Here is a 17889-nt window from a genome sequence, read left to right as displayed (position 1 = left end):
GCTGCAAAATTTTAGATGTAGACATGGCCTTTGAGTCTACCAAGATGAATTACGGCCTGAGCTGCTTCTGTGCTAAAAGGCTTTCAATTTTTGCATGTTCTGTGCCCCAGAATGCCTGGTGGAACATTAAACTCAGGCGTCATAAGAATTCAAAGTGAAGGTACTTGAGCTTAGTTCAGATGCATTTAGACCCCACAACAACAACAACAATTTTTTTTTTTTAAGTGTGGATGGGGAGTGAGTTGGAAGCCATGGAGAGGGATTACAGAGTGAAAATGGCAAGGTGCATCTAGTAAATTGCAGGATGACTAGGGTTTGGGAAGGCAGAAAGGCCAGCCAGCTCATGGGTGGAATGAACAGTAGCACTCAATGACAAGGGAGGTGCTCCTTTACCTGACCACCCTCAACTTTTTTTAAAAGGGCCAGAACAGTTTCAAAATAATGGTCCTTAATTGTGTAAGAGCAGGTTCATGCATCGCTAGTCACAATGAAGGATCCTTAATACTGTTAGCCATGCTAGCAGACGGCACTACACCAAACCGGCTGTTAAATCATTTTGCATTTATGGTACCACAGAATGCTCTACCTCACTTTGTGACATTCAGTGTCACAAAAGCATTGCCAAATATGCTTATCCTTCCAGCAGTCCATTTCACACAGTGCCCAGAGCCCTGACTGCAGACCAATTGTACTGTATATTGACAAAGAAGAAATCATGATTTTCCTTCGCAGCCCAGGGGTGAATGAATATATGAAAGACTACATCATTAGCAAAATTAACAATTTTTTTCTCTTACATAGGAACATTAATCATCTTCTGCCTCTGTTCAGGCTGCATAAAACCAGTCATTAGTCAATAGGAACAAAATTTTCAAGACATTTTTATGGGGAATAGAATATCGTACCTGGAATAACTTCAAAGAGGAACTTCCCTGGGCTTTCTTCATTGCCAGGATGCTCAATTACTCTGTTTCCAGGCAGGAAAATGGCACCCTAAAAATCAACAAACAGGATCAGAACTGCTGTCTTGCTCTTACAATATTATTGACTTTTCTCTCAAACTTTGGTATATGAAAATTATTAAAGAAGGCATCAGTAAATGTCTGGGAACCTGGCTAGGTATGGGGAGGGGTCAGCCAAGCTAACTGCTGGTGCCTCCTTATGATGGATGTTCAGTGCAGGTACTCCCATAAGGAATGGATACAGTGATCAGACAAAATGGATTGGTACAGGATTAAAAGGAGGCATTCTTTAAAGGACCCGAGAAAGGAGGTTAAGAGTTCCTATGACTGGTACAGCGAGGAGTTAAACCACCCTTCCTTTGTGGGCTCCCTTTTAGCCCTGGCATGGGTGGCTGGGGGGAGATGTGGCTGGGTCCCAGCAATGGGTTGGCTGAGACCAGGATGAGGACGGTAGCAGCCCCAAGTATATGGAAAGGGGAATGGAACTACCAGCACTGTACCAGTTTATCTGCCACATACTCCCAGATATTTAAGAATAAAGTTGTGACCTAATTAAAACTGCAATCGGGGCTTCTTCCAGCATGACCAGACAATTATACAAACATAGAAACTCCAGCCAGCTGAACCATGAACAACTGCCTGAACTGAACTCAATATATAAAGCCCTGGATTCTCCATGGTAATCTGAAACTGAAATCTGCAGGATCTCTGGATTCTGCAGCACTCTGGTATTGCAGTTTGGAGATCTTGCAGCATATTTAAATTAAAATCTGGATTAAAAAATATTTTAATATGAACAAATGTTATTTCTCCTGTGATTTCTCTTATATGAAATTCAAAATCACTTTCTAATGTTCCCATATTTTCTGTTTTTAATACACTGGCAGTTTCTGGATTGACAACCCATAACTGCATCATAGGGGGTTGCTGGAAGTTTGGGCAGCTGTGCAGGGGACAATTAGGCATAAGGCACATGGGAAGGTCTGAGAGGCAGTTGTAGATTATGAGATAATCTCAATAGTTAGATGTTACTTCTAAAATCATCAGAATAATTAACAATGTTGAATTTAAATTTATCAATAGAGATAAGATCCCATGCAGATGAATGGGAAAGTTCATGCTTCTTAGAGCTATTGCGTCACTTTCTGCAAACACAGCAGGACAACACTGTATTAATTACACAAGCTTCACATTTTTAAATTGATCTTCATAACCATTAGAGCTAGAAACATTTAAAAAAAATGAAAAATCTTTGATTCTAGAGCACAATTCTGTAACAAATGGTGGGAAAGAATTGGTTTTCACAGCACTTTCTGCAGGTACATTTCTCTGCTCTCCACCTCCCTCTTCCATCCTGACCAATAATTAATAACTCTCTTCTTGTTCCTCCCCTTTCCGGGGAATCCTTTGAATCCTGTCTTCACAGTCAGCCTTCCCATCCTGCCCACTTCAGCTGCATAATGGGGACAATCTCTGTGACATATGCTGAAAATCTTTATTACATATTTTATACCCTTCAGGTAGTGTCTGGGATTCTAAACTAAATATTCAACCCAAAAAGATTATCAAAACCAGTCTCCTGTTTACCTTGATATCACAACATTAAAAAGAGTTTGTGAGATGTACTTAAGTGAAACCATCATTGAGATCTTTTCCCTTGACACCTATATCTGACAGATACATCATTCCTTCCTATAAGACTTCTTTTTTTTCATTTTCATACGATGTCATATCCTCCCAAGCTTCCAGGCAAGTTACAATTAAACTATGATGAGTTGGACATCAGGGGTAAATTTTCAGAGCAGAATGAAGAGAATTAGATGAATAATCTCAATTAATGGGAGATACATGCCTAATTCCCAATACTCTACAATTGCTACAGCAGGGCTTGGCCCTATCCTCGAAGTAGGTGAGAGATGACTTATGTAATTCACACATCTAAATAACTGGAGTCCATTTTCCATTGTTCACAATTGAAGAGAACTTAGAATCACAGTGACTGTCATGAAGTCAACTGCATGATTATATTATATACACATGCACACATACTGCAGAGACTACAATTTAACATCTGGGGTGAAACAGACAGAGTAGAGCCAGGAAATACATAATTAGCAAAAATTCTCTCTAACATAATTGCGACTCTAACGAAGGGAACATAAGGAAATCATCTCAAGTTAACAGCCACCCTGCTGTTTTTAGATCTCTTGCACACTAAATACCTTCACTAAACGTGTGGGCTGAAAATCCTTATGGAACTTTGACTGAACTAACAGAGTGCAAGTTCCTGCAGGATCCATGGCCACTCAGAGTTCTCCGTTCGTTATCATGCCCCACACCAAACCCATGCAGGCCTTCACCAATTCAAGATGGACTCAAGTCCTTCTGCTCCAAGAGCACTGCAAGGTGTTGAACTCTCTCAACTCTCAGTGAAGACAGTGGGAGATGAGTGAGCTCAGCACCTGGCAGGACTGTACTCAGCACCTCCCCAAACGGAGTTCTAGAAGCACAAGCCTTTAATACATGATGCAAAGACTTTTTCAGCTGCAGTGGCACATTAAGATCAATCACATGAGCAGACCTACATTTTTATTTAATAGGGACAGAGGTACACATACTTATTAGCCAGTGCATTATAAACAACAACAGTCCTAGTTGTAACAATTATTGCTTGACAGCAAATATTTGACTGTAATTAAGGTTACACTAGAAGTCTGTCCCTTATCTCATTCACGCTACTCTTATACTGAGGTAACTGCATTTACATGGAATAAGTCTCAGGAGATCTGGGTTCAGTTCCTGGCTCAGCTACAGCCTTCCTGCGTGGCACAGGGTAAATCACTTAATCTACCTTGTGTAGTAATATTTAATCTTAATACAAATCACTTACTACTACTTGTGTAATAATACTTCCTTTCTCCCACCTGTTGCCTGTCTTGTCTATATAGATTGTAAACTCTTCCAGGCTGGGATTGGCTATAACGTGTTTGTCCAATTCCTCAATCTCATTCGGCATCTCTTAGCACTACTGGAACACAAACGACAATAAAGGTCCATGTAAAGGGAAGGTTTGAGCAAATTCTGTTCCTTATGTTATGCTAGGATGAAAGAAATAAAGCTATTTGGCATACAAGTATCTAAAAAAATGATTCAATATTGCAACCTGAAACTTTCCACATGGCAAGTCCTTACCATCTCTCAATCCGAGTCTCTGAGTCTATCTTTGAATTGGCTTGGAAAATAATTTGTTGGTAGTTCTTTTTGCTCAGAGATTTGGCAGCTCTTTTGTGGCTTCATTACCCCTCCCCATCTGTTCATTTCCCTAACCACATTTTAAAGACCAACCTAGTTATGCTTCTGGCAATTTTAATATTTATAGCAAAAGTCAAACTTTTCTTGAGCTGCCCTGGATTGTTACCTAATCTTTGTTCTAAGGGCTGGCTATTAATGCTGAACATATTTGAACTCCAGTCTGTCTCTAAAGTTCCTCGCAGAGCCCTACAAATGGTGTAGGGCAGGGGTGGGCAAACTTTTTGGCCTGAGGGCTGCACTGGGTTTCATAAACTGTATGGAGGGTGGGTTAGGGGAGGCGGGTATGGCCCAGCCCCCACCTCCTATCTGCCCCCCCCCCAGACTCATGCCCCGTCCAATCCCTCCTGTTCCCTGATGGAACCCCAGCGACCTCTGCCCCATCCACGCACTCCCTCTCCCTGTCCCCTGACCGCCCCTAGACCCCCATCCAACCCCTCCTCTCATTCCTGATGGCCCCCCCAGGACCTCTGCTCCCATTCAACCCCGTTCCCCCCCTGACCACCTCGAGCACCATCCACATCCCCGCCCCCTGACCACCACCCAAACTCCTCTGTCCAACTCCCCCTGCTCCCTGTCCCCTTACCGCACTGCCTGGACCAGCAGTGGCTGGAGGCACTACAGCCATGCCGCCTGACTGGAGACGGGCCATGCTGTTGCTGCTGTCACCACCACGCAGCTCAGGGCACTGGGTCAGGCTGGGCTGTGTAGCTGCGCTGCCCCAGGAGCTCACAGCCCCACTACCTAGAGCTCTGCGCCAGCGGCAGAGTGAGCTGAGTCTGCAAGGGAGGAGGAACAGCAGGGGAGGGGCCAGGGGCTAGCCTCCCAGGCCAGGAGCTCAGGGGCAGGGCAGGATGGTCCTGCAGGCCGGATGTGGCCCGCAGGCCGTAGTTTGCCCACCTCTGGTGTAGGGACATTTGATGGTCTTCACAATCTACACTAGATTTTTGCTCTCTAAATTAACTATTTAAATCCTTCATTCAGATTACATTATGCTACTATTGATTGGTAATGCTCATCATTGTTTCCTAGATCTCCAAATGTGCAGGAAGTACCACCCACCAAAGGATTAATTTTAAAAAGCTATTTTCTTTGCAGTTGCATGGAAATAGCATGCTCAAGTGGTAGTTCCAGGTTAATTTTTTGAAAGGGGCAATCGAGTATTTATTCAGCCATTTGAGCATGCAGATGCTAAACTACTTTTGTCCATGTATGTTTTAGGGCCTGAAAAATACACGTGCAGGTGTTTGTGTACATAAATCTGTATGTTCACTAAAGAAGGCCAAGCTACAGCTTGTTTGAAAAAACATCTTTTTTTGTATATGCATGTATATTTAGTCCTCTAAAACTCACTTTAAGACATATTTCCTTCTTTGATTTGAATGTTCTGTCCTGCCCCTACTTTCACTCCAATCACCACCTTTTATTCCCCCCTCTCGTCTTTTTATTATTACCCTCAACACATTTCTTTGAAGTGTCACTGTTATGATTTATTTTTAGTTCAAGTGTAGGAACTTGGCCAACCATAACCACATATTTGAGCTTCTCTTCTTCCAGGAATATCCTGGTACAGTGAAGTGGTGTGTGTGAATGTGCGAGATCACAGAAATAACTCTCACTAGGTAAATCTTTCTACTTCATTTTTCCTACACCTTTCCCTTTCCTGCTCTGCTGTTGTTTAACTATATATTCCTTTTAGTTTTATAAATTCACTATTCATTTTTAAAACAGTGTAAATTTTTTACTTTTTATCTCTCCTTAATGCAAGTAGAAATAGTAGTGGAAAATAGAGGACATATCTCTAACCAAGCTCTACACCATAGTATCAATGCACCCTGCATCACCATAGCCATAGAAATTAAGCCACTAGAAAAAAACCCAACACTAATAACCCACAGTTATCACAACTGAGATAGCCCATGACATGCCAATCTCTAGTTGAAATCAGTGTTTTCAGTTATTAAAAACAAGACAAAAGTAAGCAGTGATACACTGTGGTAACATCCGCAATGAGGAGTGTGTCATTTTCACAACAGAAGACAAAAAATCTGACAATGTTCCTGTGAAGGCAAGGATAACGACAGACAGAAGAGTCTGGAAGCTTGTCAGAGAAATCAGAAAAAAAGAAAAGGAAGAATTAATAAACAGCACGTTGCCCCAAAACTGTTTCCAAAAGGAGCTGCAGCGTAAGTCTGACTCTAGATTGACTTGTTAGCCTACGATTCTGATACTTGTTAGCCTACGATTCTCTACCCGTGGGGCACCGCATCACAGGAGACTAAGGAAAAGGCTGTTTAACTGTTCATCTTATTCAACCATAGATCACCACATTACATTAAACAAAAAACACTTGCTTTAGCTGGATCCATGAAAGATTAAAGGAACTGATTTATGGAAAGGAGTTTATCCTCACACCTGCTAACTTACCTCATTACTGCATTTATTCACCTAGGGGCAAATTTCTGATACCCTTATCCACACAGAGCAGTACCCAGTACTACAAGAAGACCCATTTCAGTTAATGGAACAAAACCGCACAGCAATACTCAGCATGAGTAAGTATACCAGAATTTAAGTCTTAAAAATAAGTTCTAGGAGCAGAACTCATCACCTTTTACATCATCTAATTTCCCACCTTTTCATCTAAATAAATGTATATAGCATGTCTAATCTGGCAGGTTTTACTCAGTCCTTGTTCAGGCAAAATTCCAGTGGGAGGTTTTCTTCAAACCTCTGTCATTTTTTCAATTGCCTTCTTCCTATATTTCTGAAAGATTCTGAACTGTTTACTCTTTGACAATTGCTTACTCTGTTCACAAGAACATTATATATATTTTTTCTCTTTTTTTCTTTTTTAATTCCTGTTAGGGCCCAGAGATCTGGTTTGATCTTATTTTTTATTTCCACAGCTACACAGATCTCTTGAGGTGAGTGTCTTGTTAAAATTTTCTTCCATTAAATCAATCCAATCCATGTACATTTCCATAAAGGGTTTTCTATATCTGAGTAAGGATTGAAGGATTAAGCTCAATACATGTATAATAACTGCAGCTGGTCAAAAGTGATTTTTTTTATTTTTGCAAATATAATTTTTGTTCTGTGGATTTTGAAAAGGAACAATTTTATTCAAAAGCTCGTAAAAAAGATTAATAAAAAAATTAGAGATTTTGGCTTCCCCATTTTGCCCCTGAAAAGGGAAAAGGAAGTGACAAGGGGAAACAGAGGGGGGCACCTAAACTAAACATGTAAATGTTATTACAAAAAAATTTGTTTTTGAACAAAAGGCCGTTTTTCAAAAATATTTCCCACTAGCTTTGAGAGCCTTATGCAGTTAATATCTAGCTATACACATTGGGATCAATCTTTCTCTCATTGAAATCAGCTGGAGCTCTGAAGTTGGCCTCAATAAGAGAAGGTACATTATAACATTTGTTAAAATATATACTGAGTTTGTTCAGGCATTGGGCTTTATATGGCAAAGCCCAATGCCAAACTTAATCCCCAATCCTGAGAGACCCTGGGCACTTCCTAGAAATGCTGAGTGTCCTCAGGTGCAACTAAGTCAATCTCAGCACCTCACAGGATCAAACTTATACAAAACAATTTTTCAGAAAGGTATTTTTCCTCCCTGGTGTATTTAAGCCTACTTTTCCTATATGCTAATAATTACTTCATGACACCTCTGGTTGCTATCCCAGAAAAGAGAGAGAAGGGTTTTTGTCACCTTTCTACAAGCAAATTTGTTCTGCTGGGGAAAAAAACCAAAACCTTGTGGATTGTTTTCCACAGTTTCCTTACCATTAATATGGCTTTACAGAATTATTCATTGAACATTAAGCAATAAGAGGCCAGACTAGATAATCAGGATGGTCCCTTCTGGACCTGGCATCTATGAATTCCACATGTAGGATGTGCCTACACTTAGGGTGCCATGCAGATGAGGTGAAAGTAAAATTGAATTCCTACCAGTATGGGGCTGGCTCTGTTTCCCCACCCACCCTGGAAGGGGTAGGGCCTCAGGCAGAAGAATTTAAAGGGCCTGGGGCTGCTGCTCCTTTTGCCCTCCCTCCACCTGTCGGTGGCCGGGGGAAGAGGGGGTTTGCAAAAGGTGCAATGACGTTAAAGCGCTGCCACGACAGCCCTTTAAAGTCAGCTGTATGGGCCGGTACTGGCAGCCACTTTTTACCAATATGCCATACCGGCCTGTACTGCCTTACTTTCATCCCTGCATGCAGGGTAACAGACACTGCACTTCCAGCTAACACGGAATAAATATCAGTGTAGACATAGTGTGTAGAGTAGGGATCTATAGGGGGGGATATGTAGTCTACAATGGCTCTCTACACACCGAAGGGGATATGCAGTCTACACAGGCTCTCTATACACCCAAGCAATGCCTCTCATGCTACATGCCTCATGTCTACAGGCAGCGTAGTTTCCCGCTGCCAGTGCCTTTCCCAGCTGCCTCCCACTGCTGGATTCTTTCCTCACTGCAGTGAAGGGTGGGGAGCAGGGAGCTGCCAGAGCCTTTCCCCAGCATCTCAGCCTTTCACTGTGGCATGTAGCTATGCACCAAGGAGACAAGTGTTGACACAGCCAGTTTTTCATGGCAGCTTGTAGCAGCACTTCTTGTGCCTGTACTCTCATGCAGCTGTAAGTATAGACGTAGCCTTGATAGGACAAAAGTTGTGATTCTCATTTCTTCAGGGTTTTTTGTGGCAACCACTTTTAAAACTTTTCAGTTAAAAACACACTCAGATAATCCACATTAACTGTAAAATACAGTGGGGAATAAAAGCCTTCAAATGAGAAAGTTAAGGCTCCTATAGAACCATTAACTTATCTACATTGCACCATTGTCTGTATCTCAGAGCATGCATTAAACATGATAAATAATATATTTCAAGGGGCAAAATTCTCCTATTTGTAGAATGGCCACGTTTGGAGTTGAATGCCCTGGGATAGCATAGATAAGATAAGCCATGGAGAGGGTACGGAGGGAATGCTTCACATTTCTTGTGTACTATGGAACATACACTTGCTGCTGCTTCTTTAACTAACCTTCTGATCAGTGGTGGTAAGTAGGGGACATGGCCATAAGTCCACCCCTACATAGAGCCAGGGGCCCAAACTCAAGTGTACGTTTGAGCTCTATAGCAAGCAATGGAGGCTGCTGCAGTAAACACCTTCAGCAGTGGCTGTAGTGAACTTACGCAAGTGCTACACACCCTGGCCTGAAGTTGAAGGCAGAAAAATATTTTCTCCCTCTAAACTCCTGTCTTATTTCCTGGCAAAAGTCCTACTTATTTGAACTGTGCGCACAGACTGGAATATGGGCACAATCTGCAGAGTTATTTTTTTAAAAAACAGAAAATACAAGATATGCACAGCGTGGCCAAGTTAATGTCACTGGGGAACTTAAGCTTTCACATTGCTTGATTTAACTGTAATTGTGCAGCTTTAGCATTGCATTAATACAGGTCTTGCATTTTATTTCCTAGGATTATTTTTAAAGGAATAAAGAGGAAAAGGAAACCAAGTGCCTGCTCATTAGCTAGTTCAGTTACAATGTCCTAGCAATTTGGGAAAACTACACTTACATGCTGTGTATGCACATGTGTACTGATTACATTCTATCCAGACCTATGACAAGAGTTTGGGGCATGTCACAATCAGGCCTTTGGACAGTTGCACAATATAAGTATGTATTGGGAAGAGATTTTCCATTGCTGATGCGCCAAACAGCATTTTTTAAAACAGTCACAACACTTCATTAACTCAAAATCAACATTTTAACCCTAGCATTTCCAAAAAGATTATTTCCATGGTAAGTTGGAACTCTCCAAGTTCACACGTTCTTGAGTTATCTGAGGAGAAAAAAAGATTAAGAATAGGAAAATGTATATTTTTATCACCCTTTTATAAGTCAGAAGTGGCTAACCAAAACCATCTCAACATTTCAAAAGAATAATACAAAACAAAACAAAAATTACCTTGCAGACACCAAGCATGGAAAGTTGCAGCACAAAGGGGAACTTTTCTGAAAGTTATAAGCAATCAGAAATATGAAGTTATAATGGAAATCATTTTGTAACCTTGGCTGCAAGCAGTTGGTGACACGTATAATAAATAAAATTTAAGACAAGGAGCATTTTCATGCCTGATTCACATTTCCATTTGAAACTGTTTTTTTTAAACTCACTCTACATAGAAAATACATAACACTGGATATAGGTTTTGGAATAAATGTCATTCATTGGACACTGGATCAGGAGCATGAATAAATGCATGCGTAAAAGATACCCAAGAGAAATAATTAAATATATATTTTTTAAAATAATCAAATGTATCATATGCAAAACCAAGCTGATCTAATCTACAGAATTATAAAATAAAATAAAACTACAGATGAGGGAATTGGTGAAATATATATTTAACTTCCCAGTTTATCATTAGCATAGGTGACAAACAGTTTTATTTATAGTACATCATACCTTTTGATTATTGGATGTAAAAGAGCCTTTAATGCTTATTTTCTATATTTTCAATGACATGTCTCTGACAAATTAGAGAAAATAATGACTAAAACCAGAACAAGACAGTCATAATATTTATAATCCATATCTGTTGCAAGTTCATCTCCTCCTGCAGCTTGAAGCCTACATCCATGTTTAAGTGACATCTCCCTTTATATTAAAGGTTTCAGAGTTGTAGCCATGTTAGTCTGTATCAGCAAAAACAAGGAGGAGTCCTTGTGGCAAGTTGGAGACTAACACATTTATTTGGGTATAAGCTTTCATGGGCTATAACCCACTTCCTCAGATGCATGGAGTGAAAAAAAGTAGGCAGGTATAAATATACAGCACATGAAAAGATAGGAGTTGCCTTATGAAGTGGGGAGTCAGTGCTAACGAGGCCAATTCAACTAGGGTGGATGTGGCCAATTCCCAACAGTTGACAAGAAGGGGTGAATATCAACAGAGAGAAAATTACTTTTTGTAGTGCTGAAGATTGGCCTCGTTAGCACAACAAAAAGTAAGTTTTCCCTGTTTTCATGTGCTGTATATGTATACCTGCCTACTTTTTTTCACTCCATGCATTTGATGAAGTGGTTTATAGCCCATTAAAGCTTATGCCCAAATAAATTTGTTAGTCTCTAAGGTGCCACAAGGACTCGTTGTTTTTATTTATATTAAAGGATCCCAGATGGAAACAAGGCATACAAGGCAATTACTGAGCTTCATAAAAAAAAGATGCACTTGAATGGTAATTTGGGTTATTTTGCGGTCTGTCCACAGATCTGTTGTTGGAAACAAACAGATATCAAAGAGAAAAAGTTATTTTTAAATATAGCTTTGTTTGTGCAACATGCACCTGGCTTCTTTAGTCTGAGGGGGAAAGTTTTAAAGAAAATGAAACTAAGGACTTTTTTTCACTTCCCATTCTGTCTGGTTTCACACAAATCTGGATGACATTTACTTCCCCTTTTGATAAGTTCTGTAACTATTTATATAGCATACCAAGAGTATCAGAGAGTGAACACTTGATGGTGTCTTACCATCTATCAGAAAGTTTCATATGAGCATTCAGGCAATCAGAGAATAAATCTGTAGACTAAAGAAAGCCCATCCCCCACTGTGGCATACGACTGAACTACAGTGAATAATAGTGTTGATGACAACTTGCCTTCAGTCTCATTGCTCAGTTGCACTGGTGTGCCCATGTGTATAATATATGATCTTTCTTTAGTGCTTGGATAAACCATGAATTTTCCAAAGTGCTTGAAGTGTTGTACAAGCTTCTGAAGTTTCAAAAACTTAAGCATCCATTTTTCCCCCTTGACCCTCTGCTAATGGAGGTGAGAGAGAGAGAACAACTACTTGGGAAAAAAATCTCAGACCTAAGAAGGGTATTCATCTTGCTCATAAAAACCTAGAATAGATTTCCAGGGAGGGTGCGGGTGTGGTAGCAGGAGGGGGCAGAATGATTGCTTTGAGAGGCTATCAAGAAAGGGAAAAATGTATTTTGCCTAATTTCAAGCTCATTTGAACACTGTGGGTTCAAAAGTCTGACACCGTCTCTCATGTTATTGGACTCTCATTCCACCGCTGAAAAAAGCAGCAGCATGGGGGAAGAGAGAAAATCTCATGAAACACATACACTATGGGCTAAATTCTGTGTTCCCTCCACACACCCTGTGCCACTCTCTTGACCCTCCCCTCTGCCCCAAGTGCCAAATTTGGGTCACTATTTACATACATGTTCTTGTGGCAAGCACACGGGGGATAACGCACATAGTCCCATCAACAGCTCTAGCAGTGTGCACTTGAAGGAAGAGAGAAAATGGAACAAAGCTACTGCACTCATCGGGGTTCTGCATCCTGACTTTCTACTTTCTCGGAGATTGCTCAGCCCCACCCTGGAGTTTGAAGAGCTTGTTCTGGGATAAAACTAGAACCCCGTTCAATGCTCATCTCCCCTAAGCCACTCAAAGGAGATCTACTACCAAACTGACCTCTATAGCGCATAGAATACATCCCAGCAGGCAGGAAGGTCTGGTTAACTTAAGAATTTGTGACCTAGTTTTTAATCAGACCCCAAAGCCATCAACAGGAGAGGGGTGGGCGGGAAAATCCCTGGTTAATATCTTGGCAGCACATCATTTCTACAAACCAAGTGACACTGAAATGGTAGCCGAATAATTTTTTCCTAGAAATGAGAACATTACATATTAGAAGCCTCTAACACAGGAAAATTGCTTCTCAGTAAATTAAGTGACTGATAAAATATTTTGTTCTATGGGAAGTGGATTTAAGGAAACCAGGCAAGTTTGGATTAGAAACTTAATTTGACAGTATGAACTCACAGCTGCAATATCCCAATTGTACTCTCCAAGACACACTGTATCCTTCTCTAATCCCCTGTAACACTCAAGGCATTCTTCTGCATATGCATATCATACTGAGCAAGCAACAAGAGCAAGAATATCTACCGCATAAGCGTCTCATGACAGTCAGATGACAGAGTATTTTTCATCTTGTACTTTCTGTTCAGCACAGTAAGATTGGTGCATCAGCTGTGTAATTTGTTCACCTGTCATATCCCGTTAAGTTTCTGATACCTGAACACACCATTCAAGCCCTGTTTGATCTTCATTCCCTGCACTAGACCTATTTGTCATCAAGTGTTCAAGACCAAACAGATTTTCCCCAGGGAAGCTGATTAGCCATTGAGTTTGTCTCCTTATGAAACTCCGTATATTTTCTTTCTGCGCTCAATATTTCTTAACTTCTCCCTTCCTCTGTTATTTTCATTTTGTAACTGTATTACTGAACACTGTAAAACACTTTGAGATGCAGTTTGTATCAAAGTGCTATAAAATTATGGGCCTGATTATGCAACTGTTAGATTGAGCAGCATTTATTCACTACTGACTTCAATACAACTACTTTCCAAATAAATGATAGTGAGAGAGTAAGGATTGCAGCATCGGGCCCTATAGTTTTAGAGTATGCCATTATTATTTATTTGTACTTCAGTAGCATCCAAAGGCACCAATCAGGATCAGGGCCTTACTGCAGTAGTCATGATACGTACACATAGTAAAACAATCCATGCCACAAACAGCAATTAGGGTTGCTGATACTCCAGGATTGTCCTGGAGTCTCCAGGAATTAAAGATTAATCTTTAATTAAAGATGCTGCCATGTGATGAAACCTCCAGGAATTCATCCAACCAAAGCTGGCAAATCCAACAGCAATCTAAATGCACAGGTCAGACAAAGGTTATGAAGATGCTTTGGCAAGTAACATAAAGAAGCATCATAGATTATGCTGAATTTTTCTGTTCTATGGGACTGAGGACACATGACTAACATCAATAGTTATTTGTTCTTTTTGCAGCATCTTGAAGGAATATCTGGTTTCCCTTTACTCCTATTAAGGAATATATTTATGAATAAATATGTTTTTGTACAGGCTAATGTCTTAACTAGGATTTTAGACTCTCTTTGGCAGAGGTGCTGCTTTGATCAAGTGTCCTAAGCTTTAATACTTTAGTCAAACTTTAATGATACATCAATTATCACACATCCAGAAAAAAACAACTCATATGGTATGCTCTCCATGGTTCCATCTGCACAAGTGGCTAGTCTTAATGCGTTTTAAGACACTTACTGGCAGCTCTAGAAATAAAGAATCACTTCAACTGTATTCCGAATTCCATGGGAAGAGTCTGAATGTATTGTCATGAAGCCACATCTTTATTATCTCAGATAACAGCATTTCACAGACCTTAGCTAGTCTATATAAGTTTAGCTATTCATTCTTTTTTCCCTTACAGAATATCATTTGAAGAGAAGATCTAAATCAAGTAGCCAGCAGTTTTCACTTCTTCTATTCTCCCCAGCCTTCTTAATCATTTGTACCATTTCTATATTATCGACTTTTCTTTCCACTTTACAGTAGAGCTGCTGTCTTAAAATATATTTTTCCCTACCTGATTTGAAACCTCCGTGGGAGATTTTATTAAAGTTCTGTACAGTTTCAGAAAAACTATGAGTTTTGCTTCATGTAGATACTTTTTTCTTCATCCTTACTTGGAATTTGGTTAACCATAATAGCACAGAGTTTTCTCTGCTGGTATGGTAGCAAAAACTACAGTGCATGTGCTAGTGAATGATCCCTATTCAAATATGGTTGACTGAACTGAGGAGTCTAAAACAGGGTGGGATTTGCAAAATGGCTAAACACTGGACAAATTCAGCTCCAAGTTTGCTCAATGATAAAATTCACATTGACCTCCATGGGAGCAGTCAGGGCTAAGCACTTCTGAACATCCAACCTCCTATTTTCAGATCCACCACATCTTCCCAGATCCCAACAAAGTCAGTGGCAGCTGCAAACGTGCAGCACCTCTGAGAAATTACACTTGCAATTTAGGTGCCTAACTTTAGGAATCCATAGTTAAACATTGTAATCATAGATCTCATTAGCTTATTGTGAGAGCGTGACATTTATCAATTTCGTCTCCTTTAGGGGAGCATTGTTATTCTGCATTTACTGAAGGAAAAACTGAGGTACAGACTGGCTAAGTGACAGGTCTAAATCACAATGCAAATCTGTTGCAGAGCTGAAAACAGAACCCAGATTATCAGTTTTCTGAGCTTTGTTTTACACCAGTCTTGCTTACAATTATGCAGTTTATGAACAATATTACATGTTGTGAAAGCAAAATGACTCTCTGACTCCCTGGCTGCCAAAAACAGAATAATCTACCAGAGGTCAGCCTCTACTGAGAGAATCTCAGATATCAGTAGGTGTGACAAAAGCATGCAGACATTTCATGGGATTAGGTTTCAACCTGGAGCAACCATTATGCCTATTAGATCTGACTGTTCGTGCCAGTCATTATCACTACATTACATGCATTACATTAACATTAACTAACAACAGTTGATTTTAAAACATTCTACAGTCATTTACTTTGTTTCCTGCTGTTATAATCCATCAAATAATTTAGCAGTGATTGCATAGCAACAAAATTACAATCTAATAGTTACAGCCTTGCACGGTCACTCCTGGTAATTTTGAACCAAACAGGGCAAATGTTCTGCCTTCTGATCTTTGCTGGTATTTTAAAACTGAACATTCTTCTTCTCTTCAGTTCAAGGGGTAGATTGTTTTCTAATGAAGATTTTTTCCTCCCTATGTACTTGAGGGATTTTCTGTCTCATTGCTGGATATTTTATAATGAAAGCAAATGTACAGACACTGCACCATATCTAATACTAAACATTTTGAAGAGTTTGTCTACACACCAGCTTGCACTGGTTTAATTTAAACCAGTTCAGTTAAATCAGTACAATTTTGTGTGTGGACAAACTTCTGTGGGTTTAAAAGGGGTTATGTTGTTTCAGGTTGGCCCTGTAAATTCACAGGAGTAAGCTAAACTGATATAAGCTGGGTTTAAATGGTTTTAAGAAGGCTCACGTTCAAAGCTGCACTGATTTAACTAAACCTGTTTGGTTTTTTTTTTTAAATCACATCTTTGGTACAAAGCAGTGCAAGAAAGTCTGCAGAATGGAACTATAAACCCTAGAGCAGGATTTTCTCAAACGTCATTGCACCATGACCCCCTTCTGACAATACAAATTACTACACGACACCAGCACAGGGGACTGAAGCCTGAGCCCGCCCCAGCCCCACTGACTTGGGTTGGGGGTAGGGGTGGAAAACTTCAGCCTCAGGCAGGGGGCCTGTAACCTGAGTCCCAACACGCAGGGCTGAAACCCTTAGGCTTCGGCCTTGCGTGGTGCGGCTCAGGCTTAGGCTTCGGCCCTGGGCCCCAGCAAGTCTAAGCCAGCCCTGGCAGTCCTGACCCACAGTTTGAGAACCGCTGTCCTAGAACCTTGCTCCTGAAAGCTGCCCACGTTACAAATCACATTAAGCCACATCTAAAGAAAAACATTATTAATGGTTGCAAAATCGAGCACTCAAAAATAAGATAATGCCAGAATGAAGGCACCCTTTGCATGTATGCATTATGACTCAGTCTTTATGCAATCACATACTATTTTTTTCCACCGGAATAGAATTTTGGGGAGGGGGATCTCTGTTAAACAAGGCCTAGGTGTTTATCTGCTCACATTAAGGACAATTAGACTAATTTTTTAAACTAATCAGTCAAAGCTCCCCTTTATGAGTTTGGTTAACCCCGGGTTTAAAAGAAGGGAGCCTCTTCACATTAAACACTAATTGCCAGGTGTATCCCCTTAATTCTGAATTTTTTATCTGGAAATTCAGGGGTAGGAGATAGGGTAAGTCACTGGGAGAGATATAGGTGTGTGCGTATATATATATTACACGCACATTGATGAGAAGAAGTGGTTGAGGGAGGAGGAGATGTTGGATAGGTAAGCGGAGCAGCAGAAAGACTGACTTGAGAGATGTCATGAGCAGGGATAGAGCAAAAATTAATAATTCTGTATGCAGAAGTTCAAGATTACAGGGTTTGGACTCAGTATTTCGGAGATTCTACAGGCACTTTATAATGAAAAAAATTAGAGTCTTGCTACCATCTATGGAATTAATTTGCAGGGGTTAATTTACTTACAAGAATGGTTCCCTACTGTTCCCTGAATGCAAAAGGAACAGAGAAAGAATTACACATCAACATGAACACAGCACTGTATTTAAAGACTAATGAGTTGGAGCAAAGCTTATTCTCCAGCTTTCACACAGATCTGTGTGCATGAAAATGCTCATTAAAATTAGATGTCATACTGCACATTATGTTTTGTTCAATGGACAACAATGGTTTTGGGGGTGTGGAACTGCTGAACTACGAGGGAAGACAGATATGTCTCAGCTGAACTGTACTTAATATAGATCTTGTTTATAATAAATTAACAAGTTATTGGCGAGAGCTAATTCATCCCTCTTTCTTAAATGACTACCAAGAAAGAAAGGGCCATTAAAACAGCAAACATTGTCATTTAAACATACCATATATAAGAAAGAAGACTCCTGCCTCCACAATTTTAAAGGCCTCATTCCAAGAGAGAAATCTTGAGTTTAAAGAGACTTTAAAATGGATAACTAAAAGCCGTGAAATTAT

The 17889-nt window shown here is 40.2% G+C and overlaps 1 protein-coding gene across 4 annotated transcripts in view; it reads right to left on the bottom strand.

Moving 5' to 3' along the window:
- Window positions 1–17889, bottom strand: part of ARHGAP24 (Rho GTPase activating protein 24) — a 430833-nt gene that overhangs the window by 217488 nt on the left and 195456 nt on the right. For all 4 annotated transcript variants that reach the window (XM_050945142.1, XM_050945139.1, XM_050945143.1 and 1 more), the window contains exon 3: window positions 906–993. In XM_050945142.1, the coding sequence (XP_050801099.1) occupies window positions 906–993 (88 nt within the window). The remainder of the gene's footprint in view (window positions 1–905; window positions 994–17889) is intronic.

Source organism: Gopherus flavomarginatus, chromosome 3 (assembly GCF_025201925.1).
Source record: "Gopherus flavomarginatus isolate rGopFla2 chromosome 3, rGopFla2.mat.asm, whole genome shotgun sequence".
Taxonomy (NCBI): Eukaryota; Metazoa; Chordata; order Testudines; family Testudinidae; genus Gopherus; species Gopherus flavomarginatus.
The sequence above is the reverse complement of the archived record's forward strand: the minus strand, read 5'-3'. Positions and strand labels throughout refer to the sequence as shown.